The sequence below is a fragment of the Tyto alba genome, unplaced genomic scaffold (assembly GCF_018691265.1).
Source record: "Tyto alba isolate M040663 unplaced genomic scaffold, T.alba_DEE_v4.0 Super-Scaffold_2, whole genome shotgun sequence".
NCBI classification, from domain to species: Eukaryota; Metazoa; Chordata; class Aves; order Strigiformes; family Tytonidae; genus Tyto; species Tyto alba.
In genome coordinates this window covers 73,445,252-73,466,827 of record NW_024881282.1, presented here as the reverse complement: position 1 = coordinate 73,466,827, position 21,576 = coordinate 73,445,252, and the positions used below count along the sequence as shown (strand labels likewise).

The 21,576-nt window shown below is 40.5% G+C and overlaps 1 protein-coding gene across 2 annotated transcripts in view; it reads left to right on the top strand.

Moving 5' to 3' along the window:
* The window catches only part of GRAMD4 (GRAM domain containing 4), an 82,583-nt gene that overhangs the window by 23,051 nt on the left and 37,956 nt on the right, over window positions 1-21,576 (top strand). For both annotated transcript variants that reach the window (XM_032996220.2, XM_032996218.2), the window contains exons 2-3: window positions 5,860-6,070; window positions 14,754-14,874. In XM_032996220.2, the coding sequence (XP_032852111.2) occupies window positions 5,860-6,070; window positions 14,754-14,874 (332 nt within the window). The remainder of the gene's footprint in view (window positions 1-5,859; window positions 6,071-14,753; window positions 14,875-21,576) is intronic.

The window sequence follows — 21,576 nt, the reverse complement described above, 5'->3', positions numbered from 1 at the left end:
GCACTCAAGTGCCATCGGTTGATCTTTCTTTGGTTAGTTTCTTAAATATTAATAAGTACAGAATGTTCAGACAGTGACTCAAGATGAGATTCTATCTATTAAAATGAGAAACTAGGGGGAAAAAATCATGTAGCAAGAGGGAACTTTTTGCACAGAGCAGTATGTAGAGCTGGACTGTGAATCTGTTGTAGGCTTAGATATACTCACTAAAGTTTCCAGTTTTTGTTAGGCATGTCCAGAAAAAAAACACATCAAGCTTTGTTTTCAGTATCAGCTGGTATGTAGATGGCCTGAGCGTATCTTCCTGTGTTCCTGCTCTCCTGTCAACTCTTCTAGGATAATATGCAGGAGCATTTCAGTGAAGAAGTAATGAATACCTAACATAATCCTGATACTTTCCACTCCCTCAATTTGCACGTCCCTCCCTCCTGATAAGACAGAAACATCCTGGTGTTGACACTGTGTCTGTATTTGTTCATCCACACACAGCCTGGCTTTTCTTGGATGCCAGAGCTCCTACCATGGACTTCTGAAGAAAGACATTTTGAGATTGAAAGGAGAATGTGGAGGAGGTGGGATATAAAGATGAGAACTAGGGGTATGCTAGATTTGCTTCAACTCCAGTGTCTTCAGCTTTGTGAAACATCATTTTTCTAGCAAAAGGAACACGGCTGCTTTTAAGGTTACTTCTCTGTGTCATAGTCTTGTATGGCTTTTTTGACTTGAGATGAAGTTCGTCCATGATGTTTTAGTGGGTTGTTTGTTGTTTTTTCTTTTTTTCCCCAGGCTCCAGATGAGCACTTGCCGAGGCAATGCTGTTGGACTTTGTGTAGCAGGTTTGCATTTTGTTAACAGATAAAGAAAACTGAATTGCCATGTTGCGAAGCAGAGTCCTTTCTCCAACAAAGTGCACATGAAGATTTAGCTGTTTAATCTCTGACCAGTCTACCAGGTCACATACTCTGATTTAACATATTCTTTTGTAAGGATGAAATACAACAGAAAACCAAAACCTATAACCTCCTCAATTGTAGGAGATGCTGGGGCGGGTTGTTGTGGATTTCAGACAGCAGTGGTGCACCGAGTGCTGCCCTTCCCCGAGTTCCCTCCTCTCCTGCATCCCAGCCTCTTACCACATTGATGCAAGAGCAGAGCATGGGGGGATCAGTGGCACAAAGCAGTGGTGGGGATCTCCACTGGGGCAAGCCCTGTAACCATGTCCCTCTAGACTGCACTGGGCAGGTTGGCTCTTGTTCCCCTGCAGCTGGTTGTCTCCTTGCTGAAGACTCTCTGTAGATAGAAGGAGAAAAAGCTGTGCTAGATCTCCTTGTGATTTTTACATGAAAGTTTGGGAAAACTTGATTTTTCTCTACTTAGGATAAGTTTGGAATGTGTGTGTGTGTATGTTTGTTTGGGGTTTTGGGTCTTGATGTATTCATTTAAACAATGTCTGACAGTTATAAAAATCCTCAATTAAACTCTAAATATTAGTTCCAAATAAAGTAATATCTTCTGTGGCCCTCTGTAAAAGGAATGAAACCTCAGCCTTGAAGGGTTTGCTTTAGCAACTAGATATTAATGGCAATTTAAAAAACCCCTACCTCTAAAGATTATTTTAGTTTGTGGCGGTTATTTCTTTTTCTTTTTTTTTTTTTTTTTTTTAAGCGTGGAAAGTATAGACCTTTTTTGCTAATTAAGCCTTGTATACATAATCTGTTGCCTAGTTTTTTACTATATGCTTTCAGACTTCAAGATAATTTTTGCAGGCTGTTGTTTAATTTTGCTGGTTTGACCTCTGCTACTGCAACAAGAGAAATAAAAGCCACCTTTTTAAAAACCTGGATGCCTGAATAGCTGTGTTTGTAAGCACATTAATGTAAGATATCCGTACTACATTATGACAGAGGACCTGCTAGTGTTATTAGATCTGGCTGAGGTGCAACAAAGTCAGACCTAAATCAGTCTTGCAGAGTCAGCATCTGCCTTACTGTGTTCTGCAGCACTTTCTGTTAAAGCACTGAATGTGGGCAAGATCTCCTGTTGCTTACATTAATGGTAGGGTGTTTACATGCAGAAATAAACTTGAATGGGGAGGATGGATTTGATTTTTATTTTGCTCAAGTTAATAAGTTGCAAGCATGATACCAGTCTTAATTCTTATTTATAGCTTGTTTGTTGTATGGTAGTGAGAACAATTATTGTCACATGTGTGACAGTGTTGGGAAGTGATAGTATTTACAGTGCATGGAGTTAAAATATTTGTATTTTTATTATAATTTCATAATATTTGTTTATGGTTAGTTTGAAAGCAGAGGGAGATGTGGGTCTGCATTTGCGCTCTGAGCTCTGCATGTGCAAAACCGCACGTTGGTTTTGATGTTGCTGGTATTGGGAGTTACTAGAAACAACCTGGAACATACAGCTGAATGAGCTGAGTCCAGGATGTGGATTAATAGTTCGGAGAGGGTGAGGGCGTGAATAGGTATGATGGTGATGCAAGTGTTTTCCTATTTAGTTACTCTATTTTACAATAAATCTAATTCTAGGTCAGATTTTGGTCTGAAGTTTTACAAAGCTTCCTCAAGCTTATCTAAATTTAACCCAAGTCACTTGGAATACAAAATCTCCGAGAAGCTTTTTTCCTAGTGAGCCTGAAACTGCCAAAATGTCACCATATTTATTGATCTTTATCTAAAAAAAAGTTGCTATTTGCAAGAACAGGCTGCTGACATAAAAAGCCTGTCTTAGGTCACACATTTGGCTGGAGGCCAGATAATTAATTTCTATAGGAACTTGTTGGCAAGCTTAGATTTTTGCTGAGGTTAATCTACTGTAACTGTAAGTCATCTGGGATCCTGGTACACTCAAAACAATTTTTAGACAAAATGATCTTATTTTTAAATTATAACCAAGCAGATATTTTTATGTAACAGCTTCTTGTACTTAAAGCACTTAAAAAAAATGCCAAGGAACATGTTTCTTTATTATTTCCTCTTTTAATGGTCAACGTATTGAATAATGCTTCAAAAATATTGACGGTGATGACATCTCTTTTTGCTGACCTCTGTGTTACAGAATTTAAGATGACTCTGTTTAGTGGAGTGATCTGTTAGTGCTTTAAAGAAAGGTTTGCATTTTTAAAAGACCTGGTGGTAACACACTTAAGGGTAGGTACATCAGTTTTACTAGTGAAAAATACCATAAATGTGTTATTCTGTGACCTAGGGCTGAAATGCACAAACTGTCCTAGGAGGAGGCTGGAGTTTAGGACTACCTGTTCTCAAAGGGTGAACAACCCAGGCAGTTACACCCCGTGCCTTTTCACTGGCCTTGTGGGTCTTTCATTTGTTATTGGTTGAAGAGAAGGGTTGGAGATTGCTTTCTCTCAAGGGTTTTTTTGTTGCCCTTCACATCTTTTGTGTGATAAGTGAATGTGAATCAACTCTAAGGGGAAAACTGAATTCAGATCTTGAAACGTCCATTCAAGTGCTATATATGCCAGGCTATAAAACAGGTCCAGATCCAGCCCTGGTCTTTGGGGAGTGGTGGATAAACATGGCTTTAACAGGAGAACACTGAAGACTCCTAATTCTGCCCAGGACATTTTGCCAAGGCTCTTTTGCAGCCTTGACTTAACTGTTCCACACGTAAGAGGGATGGAGGAGGTTTGGGATGCATGCTTGTACTCCTTTGTCATGGGCTGATGACTGCTGACCAGAAAAGGGATAGCACTCTACCATCCTTATTATTTCTTCGTGTAGCTGTATCATTAGCAATGACAGCATGGATGACAAATAAACAGGGTTTGGTTTACAACTGCTTTGCTGTAGGTCTGACTTACATGGCGTGCAAAACTGGTTGAACATAAAGATGAAGATCTTTGAGATGGGAGGGAGCGTGATACAATTGAGCCAGGCCCTACCAGAGGTTTAAACTTCCCTGATGGCATTTGTTCTCTAGTTGCTATTAATAGTAGGGCCTAGAGATATTTCTGGATGTGATAGCTGACAAGTTTCTTCATGAAATAGTCAATGAGTGAGCAAGAAGTGTTTCTATTTTAAACTTAGCTTTGACAAGTAATAGAACTTCAAAGAAAATCTGTTCATAGAAAATAACCTTGGTGTGAGTTACCACAAGTGAGTAAGTGAAAGTTTAAACACAGGGCTGCAATTTAAAGTATCTCTGATAAAGGAAGAATTTTGTGGGTTGTTTTGCCGGCTGCACTTCAGAGGATTTGTATTAGTTTAAGGGAAGGGTGCTAATAAACCTTGGCAAAGGTGAAAACTAAGGCAGGTTTTGAAGGGAGGGATTTGGTTTGAACTTGGTGTGAAGAGTCCCTGCCAAAGTGTTAGGGAAAGCGGAGAATTCACGGGGAAAGATGAAGAGCTCTGTTTCTTGTGTTAGGAGGTGAGAATTGTCTCAAGTGCAAAGGCTGTGGGAGCCAGTAGCAAAAGGCTCTTCTTTCTTGCTCTTTATTTGTACTCCAGAAGTGACGCGTGTCTAGATCCACTTTTGCTTCTTCATCTCACACCACTGCCTGGGATGACATGCCATGAAGCAAAGCATATTTTTTTAATGAAGAGGAGGGCAGTGTTGACCATAGGGAAAAAAGGATAGTAACAGGAACAAGTGCCTCAAAATAAAGTTTTACCACTGCAAAAAAAATGTTTGGGGGAGAGCATTGTGACACTGTCCAAGTGGAATGCTCTGAGCTGAGGAACGGAGTTTGTAAGAGAGAAAATTGTGGCTGGTTTCTTATAAACTGGCAGAGTGTCAGCTTGCTGGAGTGGCAGGATCAAGGAACTAACTTTTTTTTTTTTAATTAAAAAAAATGGAGCTGGGGACCTTTGGTATAGTGTGATATTGAGTTGGACTGATTTGGCAGGTCTGGTTTAAATCAGAAATTATGTTGTGCAGTGTCTTGGAAAGCTACAATTCTCTTTTAAAAAGCAAAATGCTTCTCCCAGTATGATTTATGATTTAGAATTTAAGTATTGCTTATGTCAAATACTGTCCGTGGAAGTGAAATGTCCTGGGTATTTCTCATTCCTCTGGATGCCTTGGCACCTACACATTCTGCAAAAATACTGACTGCGCTATTACTCTTACAGTAAAGTTTTGGTCATGCTAGTTTTAAAAAAAAATTGAAAGTATCACTATTAAAGTGATTCTCCTTTGTGTCTCAAAGGGAAATAGAAATCTAGCAAAGGGTATACCAGATTGTCAGTCGTGATAATTTTAAGGATTTTGACAGTGTATTTGAATATGGCTTATGTTCAATTTCAACCATCTGTAGTCTTTGGTGGGATCTTCTGGATAGATATGTCCAGTGGCTTTCTTAAATAAATGCTTGGTACTTTATGTTTCCTTAGCTTGAAGCAGTAGGGAGATATGATAACCTTCTATTATTTAGCTTCAGTTTTTCTGAGAATTTAAAGATTGGTTGTGAAGCTTAGTGGATTTTCATGTCTTTGATTAGAAACATCAGCAAGCTGAAGAATATGGACTTATCAGCTAAACTTTTTTGTTTCAAGTAAGCTGTTAGGAACTGTCTTCCTATTCTTTATTTGCAGTGCAGGTTGCTAGCCTGTGCCCGTTCTGATTTGCTTTAAAAATAGCCATGAGAAGGAGGCCATAATAGTGTGGGAAGATGGTAAATCATCAACTACTGAAAAACAAACCATGCATCTGTTACACTGTGGAAAAAAATGTCGGTTAAAAAGCTAAGCTGCAGCATGTTTTTCCTCCAGTGGCAAAAAGGCCCTTGAAAGATAGTTAGAAGTAGTTAGTGATTAGAATGTGTGTATTTAGGTTTATTGAAAGCTCTCTAAAGTACTCTCGATGTCTTGTTTCTTTCAGAGACTCCAACCGTCATGTTAAGGTAAAGCAGAAAAGTGCAGTGCTGAACATGCTAAAGAAGTTGGACAAAATAAGGTTCAGAGGTCACAAGAGAGATGAGTTCCTTGATTTAGCAGAGTCTCCAAATGCTTCAGACACTGAATGTGGAGATGAAATACCAGTGAAAATACCTCGAACGTCAACTCGAGACAATGAAGAGCTGAGAGACCCTGTAAGTACTTGATTTAAATATCATTATATTATGTTATATAGTTGTCAAGGCAGAAAAATAACATAAATTAATAATTCTTTGTTCCTATATTTTGGATTTAACACTTGAAGATTTGCGGACTAGGAAGTAAGCTTCCAGTAACGGGCTTCCATTTTGTGGAAAGATCAGTTGATTTCTTGGTATTAGGGTTCCCTGTCCCTACTGTTGATTTTAGATCTGTGGGTTGACAGGTTTGTTAATCTTGGGTGTGGTTCTGAATGCTGTCTGATTTTTATTTGTTTTGTTGAATTACTAATGAATACATCCAAAGGAAAGACTTCTTTTCAGTCAGAGGAGCTCAGATCTGCTCAAATGGTGCTTGCTAGGAGTGTAGGGATAAGACTTCTGGTGGCTTCATTAGAGTTAGAGGGTCATACCACCTTGTTCTTTGCTGCAGTGTAGTATCCAGTAAAGCTTCCATGCTATCGAGCTGGTTTGAACCTATGCAGGAGGTGAGCAAGACTCTTCAGGTGCTAAAACGTTTTGGTGATTTTAAGCAGAAGCACCCAAACAGACCTACCTTTTTAAAAGATACTGTTTCAGGAAAAGTTAAATATTGGTTACAAAAAATAAATCCTGCTTTGACTGTGTAAAAAATGGCTGTGGGTCCTTGAGCTTAGAGTGCTACAATCTAAATAAACATTTGTCCATTTAACTGTATTCTAGAATGTGACTTGGAAGTCACAGTTTGTACCACCCTATTTGGAAAATCACTGTGCAGTTTTTGTCCACAAGATGTGGTCAGGCTCTTGTCTGAAAGCTCATTTCTAGAAGCAAAGGGATTGCTCACTGCAAGTGTTAAACTAAAAGACTTCAAACTGTATATGCTTAAGCATCTCCTTTGCGTTGTAAGCTGGTATCCTGTTCTGTAGCTATTAGATTTTTATATCTATTTAGGTAGGCTTATATGGTATCATGTACAATCCTGCTTATATGGAGCTCTTTTGCCAGATTTTTTTTCCTGTGATCATGGAACAAACAAGTGGTAATGACAGAGCATTTTTTGGTTACAAAAAGTCTATTGTATGCAGATCCTCAAGATCCTCAGACAAAGAAGTCTGTTGAATGCTTTTCAGTTGCTCTTATTCTACTAAAGACATCTGTCATTTGTTAAGATGTATGTTTTGTGTATACTGGGACTAATCTGTGCTGTTGTCCTTCCAACACGGTATTTTATGAGTTTTTTGTAGGTAAATACTGGCTTATTTTCATTAAACTTAGATACCCTTTGTGTTAAATCAGAAAGATCTGGATGGCAGACTTAGAGGCTACAGAAAGATCTGTCTTAAATCCTAGATACTATTTGCTATAGTTCTGTAGGAGGATGAGGTAAACCTACAGCTTTGACTAGTTATAAAGTCTTAGGGTTACACATTTGCAGTGATGGTTTCTGTTTTCTGAAATTGTTGAACTCTGTGTTCTGAGAAGGTAATTTGAAGAGAAACACTTTGCTTTCAGTCATATTACATACTGTTAAGTAGGCTGTTTTGATCTAAGTTCTTGGATACAGTTGAGTATAGTTCTTTAAAAACAGGGATAATGGGAGAGGGGAAAGCAGCAACAGCATCAGAATTGTTGTTTGTCCTGCTTCTGATGTTTGGGAGCTCCAAACTGAGCGTGATTCTGGGACAGCTGGAACTGCTGCTAAGAGCAGCAGCTGTGTTAGATTGGAGCAAAATAAGCAAACTTGTATGAGGAAAAAGGTCTGACGTATAAAGGATACATTTCAGATGGGAAATTTTGGGAATTAGCACTTCGCCCTTACAGACATCTGCCCACTAAGTGCTGCTGGCCATCTGTAAAATGGAGAAGATATAATCCCCTGTGCTGCAGAGGTGCTAGGAGTAAAGAAAGTAATGCTTGTATATTTAAGTCCATATTAAAACAGTGTCTGAGATTCTGTGAACAGGGCAATTCTGAATGATGTCTCTGTTTCATATTGAGATCATATAGTTGAATTGAGCCTGAATTGCTTTTAATTAAGTGACTAAAACTCAAATTGCTTATACAGGATGATTTTCTTTTATAGTCTCTGTAAGCAACTTAGTATTATACTTATTACACTGATTCTGAGAAGACCACGTCTTGTTGGTGTCTTCTTGTTTGATACCTTTGGGGAACTGCTGAAAGCATACAAAAGTCAAGACAAGTCTTGTGCATAAATTGAAGTTAAGGCTGCATGTCTTTTCAGACAGATGTGAGCTGTACTGCGTTTCCGTTTCTGTTGCTTCACTGTTCCTATTAAAACCTGAATACAGAGCTCATGGGCTTGAAAGAGCATGATTGGTGGCTTGGAACTGAGCACAGGCATGCAAAATTTGAGTCCAGTACCCCTTATCTGCATCTCTAGTATGTAGGTGTCTCTGTTGAGGGAACCACTGACAGTGAAGTCAAAGGCTTCATCTCTGCCCCTATCTACTACTACTTCTTTCCCCCATCCCCACCCCCCAGTCTGATGTATTAATCAGTACAGAGCCATTAAGAAAGATCTCCTGTCTATTAGAACAGCACAGCACAGTCATATGAATGAAAGGCCCTTCTGTACTGTGCCTCAGGGGTACATCCTGCACTTAAAAATGAGCACATTAGGTGCCTATTATTTATGTATGTGTCTGAACTTGACAAGCTTATGCAAAAACTTGCCACAAATTGAGGTTTTGGATTAAAAAGCCTTGTCAGAAAGCTTGTGATTGCAGAGCCCTGACCATCTGCAAAGAGCATCCTCTGTTGCATACCTCCAACAAGTGAAGTGAACATTCAATCCCAGGCCCCAGATATAGCACTGGGACTTAGTTCCAACATTTCACATCTTACCAAAGTAGCACATGTAAAATTTACACTCTGTGGAAGGACAGAAAGGATGGCCAGATGAGGTCATCTTATATTCTTTATCTTAAAACTGTGACCTTTATCTATTTAGTTCAATAATAAACATCCTAACTCGTGTTTGGGTAAAGCATACAATTAGCTCCTGGTAGGAGGGCCCTGGACTTGGAAGGATTTGTTATTTTCCTTTGAATTCTCCTCAGTGGTTTCTGAGATTTTTTTTTTGTTCAAAAGATGTCTTACTCTTAATTGAAAGTACTTTGGTCTCAACTTACAGGTTGGCTGTTTGCTTGTGTGGGTGCTTTTCCCCCTCTCACTTAAGTGCCCTGACTACCAGGTATGTCTTGGATAGCAGGTACTTTCTTACATCTGGGGGGGTACCTGGACACTGTGCTCAGATCACTCTCAAGACAGCCATGTTGGTTAACAAATTAACTCTTTGCTAAGCATCTCTTTCAGCTCCTGAATGGCTTCCCAGATTTCTTCCTCTCTTTCCTTTTCACCATAGGTGCTTGGTTGTTTTTTTGGTTTTTTTTTAAAGCAATGACGTGCAGCACTGTTATTTCTGCATTGTGTTAGAAAAGCACCACAGTTGCAAAATAGATAGAGGGGCTGACCTGGTCCAGTCCTGCTTCCTGATAATGAATGTATTAGCATTTGTCTTGTTGTGACATTGGAAATTCAGGTAATGTTGCTTGTTTGGTAAAGTCCCCTTTATGCAGTGCCATCATGGTTTCCTATTCTGTAGATGCAACATGAGTTCCTTCCTGCTAGATCACAATTCTGTGCCTAAAAAAGCTTTAAAATGTTGTTCCAGTAACTTGATTTGCTAAGATGCAAATGTTCAGGGAGGGGGACTGTGCTCTGAAAATCATAGCCTCCCCTTGTATTTGCCAGTTCTGGTTCAATTTGCCTCATTTTAACTTACGTCTCATTATTCTGTGCTATAGATGAATTTATGTACTCTAAATGTGACAAATGCCTCATTTTTATAAAAGGGGAAAAAACATTCAGTACTGTGTATAGGTATATGAATGAACTCGGTGCAGAGGAGGATCATGTCCCCTTCAGCAGAGAGGGGAAAGAACAAATTTGTGTTTAAACACTTGGAGGTTCTGCACTAACCTGGCAGTGAGAATTACAAATCAAAACACTCTTGTACCTGGCATATTATACTGAAAGCAGTCTAATCTACTTATGCAAGTTCCCTGCCAGTGTGCTAGGATTAAATCTGAGTTATTGTGGTACAGAAAACATTAATTTAATTGCTGTTCTAGTACAGTTTGGCTTTTCGTGAAACATGTCAATTAAAACCTTAAATGCTTCTGTATCGGTCACCTCATTTACAATGATTGGAAGGTATACAGCATTATGGTTAGAAGGTATAAAGCGTGATGCAAACATTGGAATTAAGATATTAAAGTCTCTAAACCTGGCTAGCACTAGACTTTTAAAATTTTATGTAAAATATAGCTGTGTTTTAGAAGCTTGCCAATATGATTATGCTTCCAAGAATAGGTACTAAGGATTAACTATTCATGAAGATGCTTTCGTTCTTAAGCAGCGTTGGGTTTTCCCTTTTCTTACAGCAGGTAAATGCACCAGCCATAGGGAACCCTTTTGTAATTTCAAGTAAAAAAATGCACATGAAGTTTCAGTTGGAAAACTCTGGAGGCTACGACCTCTCTCTGGACAACCTCTGTAGTTTGTTGTATTACTGAAGACTTACCCCCATCCCTCCCCCTCTGCCTTTGTTGCTCAAATGAATGCAAGTTAAAATTTTGTATTTTAAACTACTACTTCCACGTATCATATCCCGGCCACTGCTGGGCCCTGAGAAGGGAGAAGTGGATGGTTGTGTCCCTGGGCTTGGCATGCCGTGTCCTTGCTGCTCCCTATCCTCTGTGTCTCCGAATTGCTCCTCTCTAAGTTAATTACAAACTTGGAGACCAGACCAGGGTTTTGTTAGATATTCTCCGGAAAGTATCATCCATGCACGATTCTATGCAAATAAAATAGGAGAGCGTTGGCCAGTTACGTTTCTGTGTGATGCTGAAGATGTGCTGTGCTGCAGAAGGAAAGGACAGATCCGCATCTGCTCGGTTAAGAAGTGACTTAGACCTTTTCTGTGGCTGTACAGCAACAGTGGTGTTGGTGCTCAGCACACAGAAAAAAGACCTAGTGCTCACTGGATGGGAAGGGTTTGGGGAGGGAAGGCAGACAACTCTCAGGTTGGGAGATGCTGTTATGAAAAGCCTGAACTGCAGAGAGCTTGAAAAACACATTTGTGGGGAGATGTGGTTTTTCAGATCTGGAGCTGGATCTGGCTTGTAGCAGCAACTCTCAACTCTGATAGTGGGTTAGAGGCAATCTGTTATCATCAGAAATCTTCCTTTAACCCCTCTGTCTCTGACATCATGCTCAACTCTGGCATTTTGCTGGCTTCCTAGGCACCATCGAGACTTGTGCGTACTCTTTGCTAAGTAATAGTGATTGCCAACATTTTAAGAGGTCTCCTGTGTCAAATACTGTCAAAGCTAGAGAGGCAGAAGAAAAATCAGAAATCTGTGGAAGCCTTCAAGGCTTTTACTTTGAGTCAGAAGCAGGAAAGGGCATCTGTACAGTAATGTGTAGTTAATCAAGCCCGAGTCCCAGTACTAGCCTACAGAGGCAGCAGAAAGGAGAAACTTTTACCCAGTTAACACCAGAATTAATACAAGGTAAATTTGTGTTAACTTGTGAGTTGAGTCAGTTATGCTAACTTCAGACAGAGGTACTTTTTGAATTCAGAGGCAGGCAGTTGACCTCCAGCAAATACAGAGACCTTATTTCATGTCTTTCTAGCCCGTTAACACCTCTTTTCAGAAGCAGGTGTATTGGTGTGTGGAAAAAACTTCTGGGACCAAAGAACTATCTGCTTAAATGTCTCCTATATTGCTGTCTTAGACATGCTCAGTATTCTGAACACTTCTAAATTGTATTCATTAATATGTTATGGTGTCACAAATTTTAGAAATTGGGTACTTTATTTTCCACCAAACTTGTATCACTATGTATATTACTACTCTGGTTAATCCATTTTATTATTACATGATAATTACATGGTCTTGCTCCTAGTATTCTTAGCAACCATTCTTATGTTTTAACTTTGGATTTTTTTTTCCCCTTTTTTCTCTAACTTAGAAGGTCATTGTAACCTTTTATGGTTAGTTTAATGATGTGTACCTCTTCATTTTTAACTCATCAACTGATGTCAGACTTCTTGGACCCAATGCTTTAGAAGATACACACAGTTGGAAACTTGCACCTCTTGCTTTTTCCTTCTTCCCACGAGGCACAGTCACGTCATCCTGGGTTTTGCTTAATGACTTAACATCTCTGAAAAAGCAAAAGTAGAGCTGGTTCTCTAAATGGATTTCTGAAATGTAGCTCATCTTTGGGTGAAATATTTTGAGTATCTTCAGTGAGCATGAAAACTTGACTGTGATTAGATATTTGCTAGCTCCTTTCTTTTTCCTCTCCCACCTCACCTCAGTCTCTGTGTTCCTGTCCCCACCCAAGCGTGTGGGGTTGGGGAATAGGGACAGGTTAGAATCCAGGTGCTATCTAAGCACTGAGCTGATGCAGAGCCCAGGTGTGTTCCTGATGAGTACAGCATCTTGATCTTTGACCTGTATGTGATTTTATTTGTCTATCTATCTATTTATTTATTTATTTATTAAGCAGTGTCACTGTTTCTTTAGACAGCTCCATATTAACTCCTGCATGTTAGGAACAGAGATTGTCCCTTTGTACCAGATGTGGATATACAATATAGAAAGCCACGCTTTAGCGCCTGGGCAGCAGTCTGTATTTTAATAACATTTTTTCTTGTGCCTGCCTGTAGAGTGTGTTGTAGGGGTGCCACTGTTTGACTTCAGCCACACCATCCTCCCTGGGGCTCTCATAAGTGTCTGGCAAGTGATAACACTAAGTCTTGCAGCGTAAATAAATACGACCCAGCTCTATAGATAAGAAATGGACACAGAGGTTAATTGCCATCCCCTGCTCATCTGAAAACAGGCGGCTGTTACTCTTCAGCAGTGGCTGGAGCAGTTGCAAATGGCACGTCTTACTGCACCTCTCTGGCCAAAGGCGGGTGTGAATATGAAATGTGGAGCACAGGGAGGAGGATGCTGCGCTGCAGCTCCCCGTGTGAGGGCTGCCCTGGGGTCTGGCCATCTCTGCTATGGCATGGTTTGTGCCGGCTCCAAAATGGGAAGGAGCACGGGGCTGCTGCTGAGCTAACGGCTTCTGCTCCTCGGCGGGGCCAGCAGCGTTGGCAGAGTGCTGCGTGGGTGTGTGTTGCTTTTGGGACTAGAAATAGCATCTCTGCTTGACACTGTATTGGGCAAGCCCAGGTGGGGAGTTGGTGCCAGGTAAATGCCATGCAGTAAATGCCTACAGAGTGCTAATTTGCCTATACTGACAAATTCTGAGGCTTAGAGTCAGCATCTGTTCAGCTCCAGCAAGAAAACAGGTGTTTAATAGGTATCTCCACGCTGTTTTATCTTAAAAGTGCAAATCATTCCCAACAGTGAAAGTACTTTGCTGTTAGTGAGCTTTCTGCACATCTTTCCTGAAACATAGGAAATGTCTTTTAATTAACTCTCTGTAGATTAGTTGAGTTTATATATGTATGCAATTTTAGATGGCATGGTTGAATGTATATCAGCTGACTTTTGAAAGCAATACAGTTCCTGTATGTTTTCGGGGCTCAAACAAGGGATGGGGAAATGGTTAGGATAGGTAAATATATCCCTTTTTGCCTTGAGATCATTTCTTAGATGTAGGCTTCTGTAATCTAGCACTTTGATTTTGAGTATATGCTGTTGGAGAGCCTCCTGTAATTCTCATTGACAGACTTTTTGTACCTGGTGGGGACTGCACACAGTGCCTGAACAACCATTACCCAGGAGATGCCCTTACCCACCCTTTCCCCTGCTCTCTGAAAATGCCCACTTTACGAGAGAGACACAACACCACCTGCCTTCTGCTGTGTGGGCTGGGGGCTTTGCTGTGAGCACTTGGTGGAGGTGGTGGTTGTCACTGATCTTCCTAACTCAGCAAATTGCTCTTTAATTTCTGTGTTCTGCAGTATTTCCAGTGCTGAGTTTGTTTGAGGGGTTCTGGTAAATCTGTCAAGATACACAGCCTCCTAACCCCGCCCTTTCTTGGCCTGTCAGGATGAGCTTCTGGGCACCAGTGACATACTTCATCAGTAACTGGGCTGTGCTGGAGGTGAGGGGACGGGGAACCCCTTCCTTGCAGAGAGTCTGTGGTCTTCAGAATTACACATTCCGTAAATGGATATTAAAGTAGACAATACGTGTTTTCTAATAGCTCAGTAAATATCTAGATAAGTATTACTTTTGCTAGCTTCACAATTTTATATGTAAAGTATGTTGCATTGACCATTCGTTTAATGGGAAGAGGAGAGGGATGGTATAAATATGCCTTTTAAATCAGCTGAGGAAAGGCTAAATGATGATGCAGCAGAACTGGTAAAAGGGGGGAAGAAATATCTTTGTTTCCTGTAACTCCTGGAGGTCGGCTGAAGTGCATTCTGCAAACTCACATGGGAGAGATGCTGTGCATTTGATTAGCTTTTGCTCATTTATTTTGGTGATTTAATGCTGAATAAGAGGCACGCAGAGTTGTTGATATTTGCATGTTTCTTACATGGCTGTTTCTTTACTGCCTTAGAAGTAAGTTGATTTATTTCAATGACAAAAAAAATGTGTCTCTGAGCTGTCAGTGTATTCTGGCTTTCTTATAGGCTGGTCCAGGGACCATCATCATGGCTTCAGGAGTCCAGGATTTTAACAGAACGGAATCTGACAGACTGAATGAGATTAAAGGTCACCTGGAAATAGCCTTACTGGAAAAACACTTTTTACGTAAGTATAAAATCAATGCTCTGTGGAAAGGAATGACTTAAACCTGCTGAAATAAGGTTCTTCTAAACTGCAAAAGTTAGCATCAGAATTTTGAGGTGTGCTGATGTGTGCAGAGCACATGGGCTGACACTTCCCTAGGAGGAACTTAAAAGCATTCCCTGGGTTTCTGGGTCACTTGGGTATTTTTGTTCCTCATTGCATTCCTTACAGCATACCTCACTACATTGCAAAAGCTGCTTAGTTGAAGTCTTGATGTTGACATCTGTGGGTTATCATAGAATTAACTCAACCTTCATGCAGTTGCAATAGGTGTTGTTTGTCTGGTGGTAATTATAAGAAGATATTTCTGGAGGGGTGACCAATGCATTTCCTTGGCAGCTGTTTCAACAAATAACACATGTCTCTTAACAAAATATGAATTACTGGTAACTGGTGTAAGAGCTACAAATAAGAGTATCAGTAGATTTCAAGTGTTACTTGTTTGGGTTTATGTATATATGTGTGTGTATATATGAGACAGAATTGTTATTCATGGCTGGAGGCACCCGTAAGACTTTTGGGATTTTATCTCAGCAGATCTGAACTGCTGACTTGTAAGACGGGATAGTTAAAACCAGAAAAATTGGAAGACAAGCATTCCTTTAACTTGGTAGAAGTAGAGATCTCTGTAATAAATCAACAAGAATTCTTGCTCAGTTGCTTCTCCAAATGGTAATTTTAATGGATTATTTTGGAACTTCAGAATATGAGGGTTGTTTTTATGTTTTCAAAGCTTGTCAGATATTTTCTAAGGGGTAGAAATAACAACGCTATAGATTCTATTCAATTTTTAGATTATAATCTAACAACAAGACTTTTGTTTTATTTTAAGATTATTCTCAAGGATTTGGAATTAATTTTCTGTAACTTTGTTTATCATTTGGCAATATTTCTTTAATTTTTTTTCTCTGTGTGTATGATAGGGAGGCCTGCTAAAGGAGACTGGGCAAGAATTTATAGTGAGCTGCTATCAGCTTCCACTGATACCTGGAAGAGGTATCATGATTGGAATATGAAGCAAAAACTGAAAGCTCTGTTTGACTTGCCTTGTTGGTTTCAGTGGTTTATTTGAATTCTTATTTACCTGTGCAGTACAGAGTCACCACATCCTCTTTCTGTCAGCGAAGACATACTGCTTAAGCTTCTGGTTTTTAAACTAGATGGGACGTTTGTGATTCCCTAATGTCATCTGATGCGTAACAGAAACAGTAGGACTTCCCAGAACTGTTTTCTGGTTTGAACTAGGACATGCTTTTTGCTATAAAAACATGCTATGGTTCCCAAGCACTTCCATGGCTAGTGAATTCATTCTCAGTCCTTAGTACGTGGTTACAGTAACCATTTGGGACACAAATTTTTGTGAATATTTTTACTGTTCAGGTTCATGCTCTAGTTTGAAATCTTTCTGATCAACCATTTTACCACTTGCAGCTGAATCTTCTTCCTTTGCACAGACCTTTGCAGCAAACTCCAAGGTAAAGGATAATGAAGCTCATGCTTTCACATAAACTTCGAGCAGATGGTTGGAGGTTCAGGCCAACAAGACAGTTCAGCTGTGTGGTGTGAGTCAGTCCTGGGTGACTCCAGCCCTTACCACTAGGTCAGGAGCTCTTTACCAAAGCCTGAGGTTTGCTTTGGCTGCATTTGTAGTGTTGTTCTGGCAAGTTGATTGCAATTCTGTACATCAAAACAAGTGAAAGAATAATAAACTGAAAATAAGAAGTAAGCACAATGAAGCTCATCCCTTGCCCACCCACCCACTTTAAAATTTTATGCTGAAATACCTGAGTATGTTAATTAGTTGGAGTGAAGTAGGAACTCTTTGGATATGGTTCCTGTATTCTTTTATTTTCATCTTTCTTCTCTTTGAGTGAATGTTTTGTGTCTTTTTGTATTAGAAATGCTTCACTATTTTTTTTCTTTCCAAAAGTGAACTGATAGTGAGTGGAAAAACATTTTTGAAATGTGCAGTTTGTTTACTTTAATTTGTTCTTGGAAGAAAGCTTGATTTGTATTTATTTTTTAAAATCCTATTGCTGTAGTAGGTGTTTTTTTTTAAGAAGGCTAGTCACTCAGCTGTATTTGTGTACTATTTTTAATTTTGAAATTCCTTAAGGACACCTTGCTATAATTGTATTTTTACATAAACCATTTGCCACTTCCTCTTACTCCATTTCCTCCAGCTAGGTGTGCAGAAATCAAAGCAACTGCTAATATGTGGGGGAAATATTTAAAGTTCCATGGATTTGCTTTTTGTGTGTTGCGTTTCTGATAATTATCAGCCTGATCCTGACTTTATTTTTGCCCCTTCTATGCATTTTATTTGTTATTAGTGTGTTATTAGCCAGGAGGTTTAAGGAGGAGAGATTTCCTCCCAGCTATACATTATGTATAATAAACACATACACAGCACAGCTACAAGTCAGCGTGGGTCTGTAGTTGCAGGTGCCTGGTTAGCGGAAGAGCAAACTGCTAGTGTTCTCTAAACTCCTTTCAGTCATTAGTAGGCACAAGTAAGAGGTGCAGTTTGTCTGAGTGGTATTTTCAGTGAAACACATCCCAAACCTAACTGTAACATCTACAAGCTGCAGAGGAAATCTGGAGCAAGTAGTTACTGGAGACAAACAGTTGTCTGTAAATGGAAAATATCTTCATCTAAGATGCCAGATGAATCTCTTCCTTAGGGAAGAGATAAACTAAACATCTAGAAAAGTGAAAATGGAGCAGAATTGCTTAGCATGTTGTATAGCTGTAAATGCAAATAAAATGTGACTGGGGATGCAAGGGTTTTAAGCTTCAGACTGACAGGAGGATGAGGCATGCGGAGGACGGGATCCTGGATAATGACGTTTTAAGCAAGGGAGGGATCATCTGACTCTTCCAGCTGAAAGGGCTAAAGTTGCTTTTCCTGTCTGTGTGGGAGTGGTCTTAATCTCTGTAACCTAATGGCTCCTTCTAAGCCGCAGGACAGGAGTGCTGAAAACATGCGTGTTGGGTCTGGTGAGACTGCGGTGCCGGGGTGGGGGTTCCTGTTAGAACAAGGCTTGACCACCTGCTGAACAAAAAGTGCAGAGAGCGTAGTCTGCTGGACCTCTGAATGCACATGGATAGAAAAAGCTTTGTTTTGGAGTTGTTGCCATCAGGACCATCCATTTCTAAAGGACTTTGTGTATTTATATAACTTGCTTTTAATGCATGTGAACACTGCCTTGGTGCTGACTGAGGGGTCAGGTAGGGAAGGCAACTGCTGAACTGGGGCAGCTAGGTTAGTATGCTAAGGTTATCAGTGCTTTTAGTGCTTCCATTTCAAAGTCTGGTTGTATGTAAACAAGAAATAGAAACTTACTTGCTGCTCCTTCATTTGAAAGACAAAACGATAGGCAATGTCTTCTGGGATTTGCACCTTCCCATTACTGTTTGTGTCTGATTACGGAAGGCGTGATAGCAGCACGCTAGTCCCTGTGCTACAGGGTGCTTTGTAGGCATGCATGCATCCTATGATTTACAAGAAGTATTAGCTAATTCTAATTCAAGGATGTTCAAGCCTTTTGCAATGCTAATTTTAGCAGTTCAGGGAAGAGGAGGTGGTGGTTGCAGCAACTAAGCATAGACAAACCAGGTGACTGTTAGAGAAGAGGGTTAGTCATAAACTGGTAAATGGAAGAATTGGCACGTGAGGATAAAAAGCTTTAGGAGGAAATAAAGTCCCTTCCCACAAGAGTTTTGCATTCCACTCTATACAGCAGGCTGTGGCAGGAGTCTAGGGGTTTGCAAAGCTGCTGGTTTCAGTTATGGTTTTTACACCAACATTACAAAAGAAACTGGGATTATGCTTCTTTCCCATTGACATTTCCACTTCCCCACACTTTTCATTCTCATGTGCCTTTTTAAACCTTGTAGGTGACTAACTTCACAGTGTTTTCTCTGGTTTCTGCTTTTTGGTATAAATGACCCAATGATTCTTTGTAAGAAGAGCAACTGAGCTGAATATAGACCTCATGAAAGTAGAGCTCTAGAAAACCATATGTGGTCCTTGGACAGTTCTGGGGTGTTAGAAAGTGATAAGTCTTAGAGATGAAGAAGTGTGTGGTAGTGGTTGTAACCAGCTGTGTTACAAAGTCCTGTTCTGTACAGAAATACTAATACTTCCTCGAACAGCCACAGTAATTGTATGCAACAAATTGACTATGAAGCTGAGTCAGAGTGCAATTACCAACTGTCAGAACACCCTTGGTGTAATTTCTCCTCATGTGAGGGTCGAACACCTGCTGCAGTAGGAGAGCTAGAGAAGAGCAGAGGAATAGTTTTACTGTATTGGTTTTGCTGTCTTCTTACTGACCTAGCAGCCTATAGTCACCTTCAGTTCAGAAATCTTGAAGCAGAATAAAGACTTGAAGGTGAAGACTCTGGTAAGAAAGTAAGTAGCTGCTGTGTATATCTGAGCCACCCAAGTACTGGCTGTAGGCCATAGTAGCCATTTCTTGCTAGATGGTCAATCCTGGCCAAGGGATCCCGACGCTGCAGCACGGGCTCCTAAATGAAGCGTGCTGACTGGTGAGCACCGAGGCTGCTGTGCCAGTGGCAGTGGAGCTTACCCTGGTCTTCTCCTATCCTTTGCTCCTTCTCCTAAGTCCTCCTTTCTTTCAACTTAAAATCCTGGGCTCCCAGACGCTAATGGGGTGTTTCTGGGAGATCTGTGTGCACCCCTTGAGCCTGTGGAGTTCCTCTGATGAGGGCTGTGGTTTGTGTATGGTGACTGGTGGGGAATCTTCTTGAGTGTTTTCCCTGGGCACTGAGAGAAGCCACAGTAAAAATATGTGAGTCCAGGCACTGCTGCAGAGCTGTTTGTTCATCAGAGCTGCTCTTGCTTGCTTTGTACTAGTAAATGTTTAAAGTTTTTCGAGATCGGACTTCTGCCTGGGACACTCTCAAAAAGTACAGAAAATTTCTCAGGAGCTGTTGGAAAGGCTTTACTTACATGCAGAGATGCTTACATGATGCACCATGTATACTGAGTTCACGTTTAGCCTTTCTGGACAAAACACCCTCCAAAACTCTGGCTTCCCTTCCCAGGAAACATTGTTGGAAGAGGCAGTTGTGAGCAGGTTAGAGCACTTGCCTGGTGTTTAAGAGGCCTCAATACAAATGAAGGAGGATTCAGACCTCTGTTTCTTCTCTGTGAGGACTCTGCTCTGACTGATGGAGGATGGGTTGTGCATTTGCTTACTCTTAACTTGGCTTCCAAGAGCACAAGGTTCCTGAGACCAGGGGAGAGGGAAAGGATGTGACTCCAGCCCAGAGCAGCAGCAAGCTGGAGTTCTGGGCTGGTCCTTGTTCCAGACCTGGCTTTTGCAATCTGCCCTCATCATTGGACAGCATGTGAATGGAGGTGGAATGAAGATGCCAGAATGCTGGAGAGCCCAGCCCAGAAGGATCATGTGCTGTTGTGCCACCTTTTTGTGGGGCTGATTAACCAAAGTGCAGCACTGTGCTGACAGAGGTGTATTGTTTTAGCTCCTCCACCAGCTCAAACAGATGCCGCCTATGCATTGCATTATGTAGGTGGAGTGTGCTCTTGCTTCTGTCCTTTTTTGGGTGCTCAACTTGGCTTCATGAGTTGTGGAATTGGTGTGAAAGCTCACGCAGGGCAGCGGTCAGCACTGCTGTGCCTGTGCTTTTTGTGTAACTGGGCTGGAGACCTTGGGAGCCTCATGTAGAAGCTGCTTTCCCCTGCTCAGTTTACTAAGATAAAAGCATTGGAAGAGCCTGCTGCTATTCCTGAGCAAGACGCTGAAATGTTTATAGCCTGTTTCATTTTTGCCAAAACCAGGGAGTGAAAACAGTTCCTGCAAGAATGACAAAATTTTTGCAGTTCCCTTCATTTTAGATGGATTCTGCAACTCTTCTGGCATTTTTAGTCTCTGAAGTTTCTGAAAATTCATAGAGCAGCAATACTTTTCATGGCTTTTAAGCAGGCAAAAGTGCATCTAGCAATAGAAAACTTCCCACTTGATGTTTTGAGAAGGGGATCTGTCTCAGTAAGCTAGTGATATTTAAGATAGTTCGGATATTTTCAGGAAGATTAATTTAAAATCCTTCCATAATGAAGGGGAAGTCATCCTGTGTCTGTTATAATACAATAAAGCTCCACTGAAAACGCTATTTGTAAATGTAAAGTTACTAATCGGTTGTTAGCGTACCTATTTTGTACATGCCATAGTAAAGACATCTTAATTCTTTCTAACATCACCCACTTGAAGTGAGAAATAACAGAAATTATGAGAGAGGAGGCTAGACTAGTTTGCACAGAGGAAGATCTTGTCAAATATTATGTACTTTGTAAATCAGTCTCCCTCATTGCATGAAATAGGAGAACATTTCACATGAAATTCTGCTATTGGGATGAGGAAAATAGTACCAGGGGAACGTTAATTGCACTGAGAAGCAGAATGATGGTTCAGACTTAGCCTTCCCTCCAACGCTTCTGGATCAGAGTTGGTTTATTTCTTACTAGTGCAGAGAGAGGCCATGCTGCTCCCTACCCTGTAGGTGTATGCAGAGACTCAAAAACTGGTCCTCAAAAGCTGTTCTTTTTTTGTAAGTACTGGATCAGGAGCTCTGCCTTTGAAAGAGCAAAGAGAGGCACAGCAGAATTATGGAAAA